The following is a 12062-nucleotide window of genomic DNA, read 5'->3' as shown; positions in this document are numbered from 1 at the left end:
TGAACAATGGATCAAATGAGAATTAACATCAGAGTTAGTCGGAGTGTTTTGGCCTCTTCTAGCTCGTTGTTTTGGTTTCGGGATCCACAGCTTTACTGTTTTGGTTCAGTCCCGCTATTCTCATTAGCATCTTTTTGAGAGGCAGCAGCTGTTTTAGAGAAAAAGCTCCATGACTACTGCAGACCCACTGCTCAGCACCAAACAGCAGACAGACACAATAAGCGACAGGCTGGTGGACATAGTGGACGTTAAGGAGATAATGAGACAGACATTTCCCTCAGGAGTTGGTGGAGACCAAAGCAGAGCCAAAAGGAGCGTCTGGATTGGATTGATATTCTTATTTGTGTCTCATTTACACAGCATCACTGCTGTGTAAATAAGAACCTACTTATTTACTGACAAGTTGACATTATCAACTTAAGAGGTGATAATATGTCAGTGTTGTGTTTACAGCTTGTTTCCACAGATCTTGAGTGACTATAAAAATGAGTTACTACAGGTAAAAGCTATTTTCCTACAATATTCACTGCTGGCAATTGAAGCATGATTGAATTTTTATGGTTAAATTCAGGCAACACGAAGCACTTGGTTAACGTTGTGGAAAGATGCTGTGAGCTCGGTTAAATATTGAAAAAGTCACACATTTATAGCACTAGAAGGAACACCTTGACTTTTACACTATTTTATCAAAATCTCCGCCTGTCCCTGAACTTACCCAAGTGTTTCATAGTTTTGTGCTTTGTGTGTTCGACCAACCGCCCCAACCTCCTCCGGGTCTGTGCAGTACAACAATATCACACTTCCTGCTATGGAAATTCTTTCTTCAGTGAATGCAATCCAGGCAGCAAACACATTTCCCACAATAGGTAAAAGCTAATTAGTTGTAGACTAATGCATTTTGTAGGAGACCAGATGGGATTGTCATGTTGATGCACCAGATAAAACTTCCCTTCCCTAATAATTTATTAGTACATTACTGAAAAAAGCGGATCTGACATTAGACTTGTTTCTTATATATGTTTCCACTTGGTGGACGCTAAAACTGATGAGAAGTGCAAGTTTTCTAAGGGCATTCCTGCTTTCTTTGATGGAGTTATCATATGCCATGAATTAATCAGTGATTGCCTCTGAATGGTCTTGTCAATAAACAATCACTGCTCCCTAATCTTGCTTTCTTCTTCTCTCTTAAGGCCTGAATGCAGAGCTTGTGCAAGGAGATTGCAAATTTTATTCAGCCTCTCACTTTCAAATGACCGTAATTGCACTGGCTGCAGATTTTCCTCCGACCAATCAATGACTTTTGGTAGATAACCTGATTGTTCTGATCGCCGTGCAATGCTTTGATACTTGAGCATTCTCTCTTTGGCCTCTCTCTTCAGTGTGAAGAAGACTTTGCCTGAGATCTCCATTTTACTCTCACAAACAGAGATGCCAGAGATGCAGAAGCGATAACAGCTCTTCCTGTTATGAAAATCCCGCTCGTTGGGCTTGTAATCCTCAGGTTCAACAAGCCTAACATGAAAACGTCTCACCGGTGGCGAAGGAGCAAATTAAATCTCTCTCCACGCGTGACGAGAATCATCCCCGCCAAACTTCACCTTTAGTTGAAAGTGAGGCAGCTCGCTTGTCTGTCCTTCACAAAAGCAGGGACCCATCCCACCATTCAGTCTGACAGCCCTTTAATGAAAGCTGGATCAAACTATCTGTACAATCCTCTGCCCACAAAAGGTTCCTCTCAGGAACATCGTGATGAAATCTCAGCCTATTTGTCTCGACATCACTCACGGAAAACAAACACCCCCGTCTGTCTGTGACACACTAAAGCTGTCATCAATACGGCCCACTGGAGTGAGCACATGTACAGCCGCTCAATACAGCGTCAACTGCTATCATGCTGGAGGGAAAGGAAAAATGATCTTCACAATGCACTGATTTGGGTTAGAGGCCACGCTTTTTTTCTTTTTTTTTTGTGAAGAGTAAATTCTGAATCTGTAGGTGAAAGCAGCAGAAAAGAGCAGAAAATGTCATTCCTCCTTCACATTTCATGTAACGAGCTACAGTTACACTTTGACACATTTTGACACCATTTCTGAAATCTGAATCAAAAGAAGGGATTTTTAGGAAATATCACGTCACTGTCTGTCGGTAGATGCCCTTATCAGAACGCTCACTGATTCTCTGCTTTAGGTTTTTATCTCTTTACGTTGCCTGCATGTACATTGTTGCCGCACATAATCACAATGCAACCTTCACATTTCCTTTTACATCCCTGCCACTTTACGCATTGTGAAGTGCAAGTAACAAGTAAAATCAAATCCATGACAGTTTTAATTTAAACTGGTCAGGGCTTTCCTCTCCACCGCTCTAGTAGCTGCTGTGTTACAGTATTACTTCTCCTTAGGACATCTCAGTGGGATCAGAGGGTGACCTTTTCATCAAAATACTAAATTATGTATGTGCTTAGCTAATTAATGTGACTTCAGTCCAGTTCCTAAAGTTTCAATGAAAAGAAAAGAAAAAACACTGGTCCACAATCACTATTCAAGGAAATGTTTTGGTGAGGTTTCCTATACTGTGATATCCATGTAATTATTCCCTTCAGCTTTCATAGAAACAAACAGTGGAGATGTTTGACAAACAAAATTTAACATAATGGTATTTCTAGTGGGCGGTGAAAACTTAGATGAGTGATTTCATATACAAGAGGAGCAAAGGAACAAAGTAAACATGGCTCAAGAAAAGTCCATCCTTGTTTCCATTAAGTTAATGATGTACTATCTGTATAGTACAAAGTTTATGTTTTAAAAACTGTAGCTTGGGGCTTTTTCAGCGCTCAGGGGGATTCCGTTCTTTGATCAGAGGTCTGTTTGAACTGATTAACAGCGAGAGTTCATTGGATCAAAGTAGTGCAAGGCAGAGCTACGACAGCAGAAGAACAGAGACGGTGAACAAAGGTTTCAGAACAGGCCATGCTTAAGTTTTATCTCTGTTAAATCTACAGCACTCAAGTCCTTTTTTAAAAGGCATTCAAAGAACTTCAATCTAATACTTCAGTATTTCAGGGTATATACTATTTACTGTCTTGCTGGAGTAAGATCAAAATCAACTTCTCTGTTAGCTAGCTTAGCCTAGCATAAAGACTGGAGGCGGGGGAAACAGCTAGCTTAACTTCTAAAGCTCAATAATAATGAGCATGTTATACTGTTGAATAGTAACAGCTACAGTTTGTGCTTCTAGGGGGAATAAAATGCTGAAACTTCTTTTTTTGTGAACAACATATGCATAGCTTCTTGACGATACAGTGACGTTGCCATGTTTGTTCGATTGTTGTACTATTGTGCCTTTACAAAGAGCTGTACCAAGAACCTAAATGAATCTGGCCATTCATGCCATAGCCACACTGTAAGGATAAACTGTTGTCTGTCAGGAAATAAGATAGTTCTAGTAAAGGCTAGTTGTAGTGTGTAAAAGCACAGCTGCATTGTGCATTGAGGAACACAGCTTTAGGGGGATGCTCGTGTACTTAATGCACAGATATTAGGTGGATGTGAACAAACACATTTTCCCAAATGTTGAACTATTCCTTTAAAAAGCTAAGAAAACTAAACTGACTGAAAACAAATGTCGATCAAAAAGGTGTTGGGGAGTAACGGACCACATTTTCACAATACAAAATATGAGTAATGTTATTTAGTTACAGTTACAACTTAAATAGGTGGTAATCATCATACAGTTAAATTCATAAAGGGATTACTTTTTTTAGTTGTAGTGGGACTTTTAAAAAACTGGTTGAGAATCTTTTGGTTCCCTTTGTGCAGCGTTGCAGATTTACTTTATTTATTTATTTATTTTCCCAGAGTTTTCATGCTGTAAGAAAACAGAGACGGTAAAAACTTGGTTTTTATGGTGCTATCTTTATTCTAAGTGGATTAGACAAATAGAAAAACAAAATGTTCTATGGAACTGTAAACATAAATTATTTTCATCTTGTTTACATGTTTTCCCTCCAACATAAAGCTGCGGAAAATGAAAAGTTAAAGTAAAAACTAGGTCTTCATCCCTTTTGCCAGACAAAACATCAGCAGAGTGACTCGTGCTTTCAGTCTACTTTAGGCAGCAGTGTTGTGTGAATGCCAGATTCAGTCAGTGCTACGTGCAATCATAAAGCAACACAATGTTGACGTGAATATTTAAAATGTTACACACTTTAAGTAATCTAATGGACTATTTTACACATTACATTTGAGGCCATGTTTCTAAGCTTTGCATTTTTTTGGCCGACCTGACCTAAAAATATAATACACATTTTATACATGAAAGATATTCCTTTGTATGTGGAAATAATTGATGTAAACAGACCCAGTAGAACATCTTTTGTGCTACAGAACATTTTCTTTTTCATGACGGAGCAGCTTTGAAAACAGAGAGAGTATTTGTCAGCCTGTGTTTGTCCTGGTTAGGAGTCAATATTGGCACTTAAAAATGTGCTCAGAGTCTTTTTCTTGTTTCATCCCTTGTTTAACGCTGAATAATTCAAAGCACAAACCCCCCCCCCAAAAAAAAAACAAAACAAAAAATCAAACAAACAAAAAAAAAAAAAACCATGAGTCTTATTAAATGATTGACTCTTTCTGTTGTTCTGACAGCAGCAGTGGTAATGCCAAAGCATTTTCAAGAACATTATTCATTCGAAACCCATTGACCGCAATCAATAATGCATTGGTTCATGTGGTGTTATCAGCAAGCTGCTGTTATAATGGGACTGTTCCAAATGGAGGTTTACAGGAATAAAAAAAAAAAGAAAGATGAATAATTTCAGCACTGAGTGAAGTGTGATCTGATGAAGAGAAAAACCAAGATAAGTAAAGAATAATAAAGAGAGGAGACTGATGAAGAGATTAACAATACACCCCGGCGGGGAAACGTTGTCACCTCATTTCCTCAGTCCCAGGTAATTTTGAGTAAACAAAACCAGATGTTCAACCAGAATTGGTGCTCAGATGTGTTCACCAGCACGATGCAAAAATGATGCTGGAGTGTGTATGTTTGTGGTTTTAATGGGAGAGGGGAATGTGTGTGTGTGTGTGTGTGTGTGTGTGTGAGGAAGAGGGGGAGGCTTTAGTTCCTTGTTTGCTGCTTAAATCTAGCACAAAAAGAAATATGAATGGGAATAATTATTGAACTCAGACAACATATTAGAATTTACCTTATTACTGCATTTAATTGGGTAATTAGGGACAGAATTGTCTTGAGAATTCTTGCATTTTTGGGCTCATTACTGTAAAGTATCTGAGTCTGAGGCTGCTGCACATAGTTTCGCCCTCAAAGACGTGAGAGGGAAGTTTTCAGTCATCGTGCAGCAAAAGCTCATCCACTCAAACATCAAACAAGAGAGAAAACAGGGTTGGATGCACTTTCTTGATAAAACAAATAAGAATATAATGAAAACGAAAGCTACAGGGATTGTAAGTGCTGAAAATGCGATAACAGAAACCCACTGGAATCACTGTATAGCATTACGTAACATGAGTTTCAGGTCAGCTTCTTTTAGAGGAATGGAAAAGAGTTTCAATGCTGTCACATTTGTGCAACTAAATTGGTAGGAAATACTGTCCATTTATTTTGGGGTATTAAAGACTGAAGTAGAAATTTAAAGCATAAGAAAAGCATAACATTGCATTTGCATGACAATCTGTCAGACAGTTTCAACACCTTTGACTCATTCAGGCTCAGGGCCAAACACATGAGAGAATTTAACCACTGCTCACAGGCAACACGGCAACATGACGTGATGTGATTGCTCCAAAAATGACTCATATGAGAGTTTTCTACACCGACACTTTATTTGGTTAAAATCTATTTAAAGCCACTTTTGTGTAGGATTTGTAAATTTCTGACTTTGGTGCCTCACAGTGGTGGTATAACACTGCGGCTGACAACAATACTTAAATGGATAAAAAGAAACAGCAGCTTTCACTCAGACTTACTAATTTCTCCACAAACATAATCTAAAAGATGCTCCCATTTAAAAAAAAAAAAAAAAAAAAAAAAAAATATATATATATATATATATATATATACAAAGAGCAGCTTTAAATTTAGGCAACTAATATTACTGTAGATTAGGAAGGGATTTTTTCAGGTAAAATCACTTTCTCACAACAACAAATAGCTGACAATGTTTTTGCCAGTGACACAAAAAAGAGCACATCACGATTCAGAAATTACAGTGGAGATGTTTTGTTGGAATGTATTACTTAAATCTTCTTGAAACTGTGCACCATTTCGATATAAATAAAGACTTCAAGCAGACTTCCCAACAGCAACCCAGAATACAAGTAGTGTGAACCAATTTCACAACAATATATTTCCAGAGGAAAATCCTAAGAGGCATGAGTGCTTTTTTTTATATAAAAAGATTTCATGCTCATGTTCAATCAATTTGATGGGAATGAAGCATCAAAACAGGAATTCTTCCGTGACTCCACTCTTCATAACTTTATGCCTATTGTTTGGCTGTTTGGCTTTAGGTGGTCACAGAATTGACTGGGTTTTTGACAAAATGTGGCATGACACGTTGTTTCTCTACCCATGCTTGACCCCCTACTGGACATTTCCCACATGGTGACAGGGTGGCAAAGATTACATGACATGGGTCACTAAATATAGCAAGAAAGGCTGCCACTAAGGCGCTAAGAAGTAAACAAGGGGGGAGTGGTGGACTTCTTTTTCAGGTAAGGCCAGTTTGTTTTCTTCTTCCTCGCCGTTGTCTTTCTCCTCAGCCATGAACGTGTCCATAGGGATGACAATATTTAGACCAGCAGTTGTTAACGCCTCCAAGCCTGGGAGGCTTGGTGATACCCGGCCTAACTCCCAGTGCTTCAGCTCTTAATGAACTGAACGCATCACGTATCCTGATTTATGGTGGCTAATTTTGAGTTGCTCCCCGTCACTGGAAATAGCTCAGAGGCAGGGCAAACTGCGCTCATGTAAAAACCTGTGAACAAAATGTAATTGATGTTCACGGCGTCGATGTGCGAGAAGCTGTTTAAAGGGTCAGTTCACTGCCCCTCCTTCGTATCTGGAGGCAGAAATCTCAAAATAAAACCACATTCAGCTCTAATTTCCACTGTTTTGTAATTTGTGTTGGGTTAATCAACCCCCTGAGTGGAAGAAGAACAAGGGAGCAGAGGAACTGCCTCTACATGTTTACCTCTGTGCTTTAATTTACTGGTCAAATCATTTAGGCTGTGTTCCTAAAAGCAGACTTACAAATGCATTAATAGGCTGTATACCATTTAAATTGCATTAACTTTGAAAATCACTCAGCAACTCCAGTTTTACTATTACCATAAAGTTGTATTTACTGAGTCCATTAGTGTCCCGTCGGACACTGCAGGATGGTGACTGGGTGTCTCTACACTTTTGAGGAGCTTGGCATAATTACTGCTCTTAGGCAAGGTCTCATCTCAAAGGTATGTTAATGGCAGCGGTCAGAATCGTCTACCTCATCTCTCTGTGTAGATGGAATTAACAGCAGATGTAGCGAGACTAAGCAGATAACAGCTCCATTCATTTAACTAGGTGCTGTAAAGCAGAGGGTGTTTGAGTCACTGCTGTGGGCTAAGGCTGTATTTCATCTTCCCTTGCTCCTGGGGCATTTACAGAGGAGGGTGTATGCTTTTAAAAGCTGCCTTTAATCAGAGACTGAACTGTGTCTGTAACACACAGGGAAACCTTTTTGGAGACCTTTTGTCCACTGTTGAGGAAAACAAATATCGTCCGGTCAGACAGACGCAGTGTGTTTAGAGTTGGGGCTGTTGACTTACCCCTGTTTGACTGCTTTGTTCTTGTTCACATCGATGGTGGTAATAGAGTGCTTGGCGCCGGACTGCACCTCCCAGTCCACTTTCCACTGGGCATTCTTCGACTTGGTCTGGAGCAGGTTCACCCCTTTCTTTGCTTTGACCCTGAAAGAATGGGAAGAGTCAATTTTATTAGAGGCTGTGATTTATGTGCAAGGTCAGAGGTGAAAGCCCTCTGTGTGCAGCAGACCTCCTTCTTGTATTGCGTCATGGCAAAAGCAATTCCACAGATGAATCAATAACAGAGATGAATGAAGATGACAGTGCAGTGATACATGAGACCAGAAGGCGAGGACTACCTCAGGTCACAGTGTGCACCCGCTGGGCATTTATACAGTATTATTAACCACTGACATCTGAAAGCCTCCAAGTTCAGCTCACATGCGGAGTGAAGACATCTACGCTCACAACCGATGACGCATTAACAACATTAAATAATGTTGGATTTCCTTAAGACACTTTATTGTGATGCTGAGGTGAAATCCTCATTTTACACCTGGAAACTCATATACCTGCTGTTTCTTCATATTTCAGGTGTTCATTAAATTGAAATGCACTGAGTAGAATATTATGAACAAAAAAAATTATGGCCATAAAATTATTTGTGTTTCACTGTTTTTAATATTTCATAGACATAACAAATAATCAATTAATTGACAAAATAACCACCTGATTAACAGATAAGGAAATAATCATTAGATGTAGCCCTACTTAGATTATCTCTTCCCACTCATCCCCCATCTACACATTCCCATCTTGGACAACCTCCACCCAAAGGGGAAGAAATCATACATCATACATACATACACGCATGGATGCACCAACTGGAATCTATACATTTAAACACACGCACATACATTCATGCATTTACAGTGTCCATAGATATTTTACATTCATGCATGCACCTACACAAGTGCATGCATGTGTGCAAACAGTATGCACACACAAAACAAACCTATGCAGACACATATGTCTGTGGTATCTGCAAATATATTACACTCCCCACTAAAAACAAATGCATCCCAACACTGTACTGTCTATGCATGCAGGAGATGAAGTAAATACATATAAATAGCTACAAAAGAAGTAGAAAAAGAATAAAAAAGAGTAGTTATACATGAGTAGTGTACTGAGAATTATTGAATATGCGTATAGATTGGCTCCACTATGTAGCAAGAACCTTTCCCACCTCTTCAGGAATGGTCTGGCTGTGATTTATATCTTTTCCAATCTAAATTTTATCATTATAAGCCATTTACTGTAGCTACAGCATCCAGACAGAAGTGGACTTAGACTTGAACGTGAAACGTAACGAGTTAAACTGCAGTTGCTCCCAGACAATCAATAATGAAAAGATGCTAAAGGTGACAGTAAAGGTTAGCAGGGAGGATTTTCTGGTGAGAAATGGACATTTCTGATAAAACTGAAGTAGAAAACGTCTGGGTCTGCACAATCTGCTTTGCTTATAATGTGATGACACTACCGGTGCAGCCGAGAGGCTTTTCAAATCAGTGACGAATGATTTGAAATTTCAATCAGCTGGGTAACAAACCGGCTGTGGCAGCTGTCCTCTGTGACTTTACCTAGACGTGCTATTAAAGAGTCCACTGGCAAGAATACAAAATCTCACAAGGCACTCTCTCTTATCACCGCTATTGTGACTCTGGTTATTTGACCACAGAGCCACGCCCGACTCCTGCACTGATGCATGATGGAGACAAATGGCTCATCCATAGACACGCCGAGCCAATGGAGATTATTGATCTGACGGTCTCATTTTCACGAAATACAAGACGGAGATGAATTATTAACATATCTGGCTTTTGTTTGTCTGCCTTGTGCCTTCGAGGCAGAAGCACAGTGGGAGCAAAGTTTGCATTACCTCAAAATTGTTTTCACAGACACTAAGAAAATATTTCGAATGATGTATAAAACTCTAAATGATAATGATCCGGAGAGCATCAGACGCTGGTTGTCCTATTGGTTATGAAAATGTTGGAGCCAATTGCTGCTCTCCTGCAGGCAAAACTCAGGGGACTTTAATGATTTTGCCTTGTTTACAGGAAGACACTGTTTTTTTTCTCTTCCCGCCATGAGATCACTGCATTTCCACTCTGACTAACAACAGTTCTTTCCTGACAAATTAATTGAAAGCATTACCGAATTCATATTTTTCCTTTCAAGTGTCTTATTTACATTCGCCCGAGGCCCCTGCAGCATCTTCCAGATCGTTCCATTTATTTCTGTGACAGATAAAAGTTCTGAAGTCCCGCTGAGGTGTTTCCATTTGCCACACTAACCTGCGCTCAGTGCATTGACCACTCATCCATGATTTGTGAAAGCAATTGACTTTCAGCCCCCCCCCCCCCCCCCCCCCCCTTTCAGCCAGAATAGGCTCACTGCTCAAACAGGAACTGTATTTTATTGTTATCACCTCCATTCTTGGTTTGCTGCTGATACTAAAGGAAACTACTTAAGCTTATCATGACCATTAACTTATCATTAACCACAAAGTCATTCACAACTTCAGATAAGGTTATTTTTGCTTCTCTCTTTCATTACCCGGTCACGTGAATGCAGATTCAGCAGGTCCTTGAAACTGGAACAGGTTGTTGTCATGTCCTTCCAAATAAATTGACATTAACTTTTTTTTAATCTGACGTGACTGTTATTCATTTGAGCATTTTCTGACCTGCGACCTCTGCGGTTAAGTTTGGGGACAGTGGTCACAGCTAAAAGGAACCAGCTGTGGCTGCAGCAAACAGCGGGTGAGCAGCGGCTGTTTGAACAAATGACCAGTGCTGTCACTTTTCCCTGTGAGGACCATCCCGGTTTGTTTGCATTGCTGACATGTTTGATCACCCCGGCAGTGAGATAGACACAACATTGATGAGATGTTACTGTATCTGGACAAAGGCAGAGCTTACGGCAGATTATAGTATGACATTTTCATATACTGTAAATACAGTACTCCTTTACAAGCAGGGCCGAGGACACTGAGATCATGTCCTCACTATTGTTTATGGGCACTGAGGGATTTTAACATCTCGAGGAGGAGTTTACATTTCAGACGGATTAGACACTGTGACTTTGAAGATATTTTTTTTAGAGTCAATGTTCTTGGATTTGACTGTGAACAAAAAATAAATAAATAAAGGGATTAAAGCCATAAAGTCTCTGAAACAGGTTTTTAAAATAAAATATATTTTGGAGGGTTCCAGCATGGAAGTTCATTCTTAACCTTGGGATCAGTGAGTGAGTGAGTGTGTGTGTGTGTGTGTGTGTGTGTGTGTGTGTGTGTGTGTGTGTGTGTGTGTGTGTAGTGTATAAAAAAATAATTTCAACTCAAGGTCTACTTTTTGAGTTTTTTCTTCAGAACTGCCACCATGTGACCTCCTGTATAAACCACTACGTGGCCCACGATTCATTGCTACTCGCACGATGTTTTACAGGCTTGGGTCATGTGATGACACTTGAGCAGCGTCCAATCACCGATGAAGACTTTGAGATGAGGTTGAAAGCTCTGAAAAAGCTTGTATGTGCAGCTCGAGATTATTTTATTCAGTTTGCAGAAAAAGTATTTTTACAGTTAAATAAATATAGAAAATGTGAAAAAGGCAATTCTACTCACTTCTACTGTTGATGGTGGATATAATATTGTAAAGTCTTGACCTCTGTAAAGTGCCTTGAGATAATGTATGTTATTATTTGCTGAAGTGTAAATATTGAATTGAATTGAAGTGAATTAAATGTATAACTGCTAAAGACAGCTTTTCCCTTCAAAAATGCTGTATTTCACAATTTCCATTTTGTTTGAAATAAACCGGAAAAACAGCTCTCACAGGTTGCAGCTTTTTAAAACATTGTTTCTTGTTATTGCAGCTCTTATTGTCTTCTTTCATCAAATCCTCCACATTAGAGAAAACACAGTAATTATCTGATACGTCGGCGTCAAGGGGAGATGAAACAGAAATATGTAACGTTTAAGAAATCATCCTGATCAAGCGTGTTTCCTTTGATGTGAGTTGAAAAGGGGAAACGTAATACCCCCAGAATCACAGTAAATGAGGTGACCCAGTTGCTACTTGACTACTGTAGCCTGTAAAAACACTGATCACAAGAGATTATAACCACACATTATTATGGGGCATAACCATTTCCAGTGCATTTCCTAGTAAGGATGCAACCCTGGTGAGT

The 12062-nt window shown here is 39.4% G+C and overlaps 1 protein-coding gene across 2 annotated transcripts in view; it reads right to left on the bottom strand.

The window, feature by feature from the left end:
* tmem132e (transmembrane protein 132E) overlaps window positions 1-12062 on the bottom strand; it is a 343243-nt gene that overhangs the window by 47793 nt on the left and 283388 nt on the right. For both annotated transcript variants that reach the window (XM_087169786.1, XM_023430940.2), the window contains exon 3: window positions 7830-7970. In XM_087169786.1, the coding sequence (XP_087025912.1) occupies window positions 7830-7970 (141 nt within the window). The remainder of the gene's footprint in view (window positions 1-7829; window positions 7971-12062) is intronic.

Source organism: Seriola lalandi, unplaced genomic scaffold, assembly GCF_002814215.2.
Source record: "Seriola lalandi dorsalis isolate HSWRI2012SDOR001 ecotype SW California unplaced genomic scaffold, Sedor1 jcf7180002054914, whole genome shotgun sequence".
NCBI classification, from domain to species: domain Eukaryota; kingdom Metazoa; phylum Chordata; class Actinopteri; order Carangiformes; family Carangidae; genus Seriola; species Seriola lalandi.
Note: the sequence above shows the minus strand (reverse complement) of the source record. Positions and strands in the feature narration are given on the sequence as shown.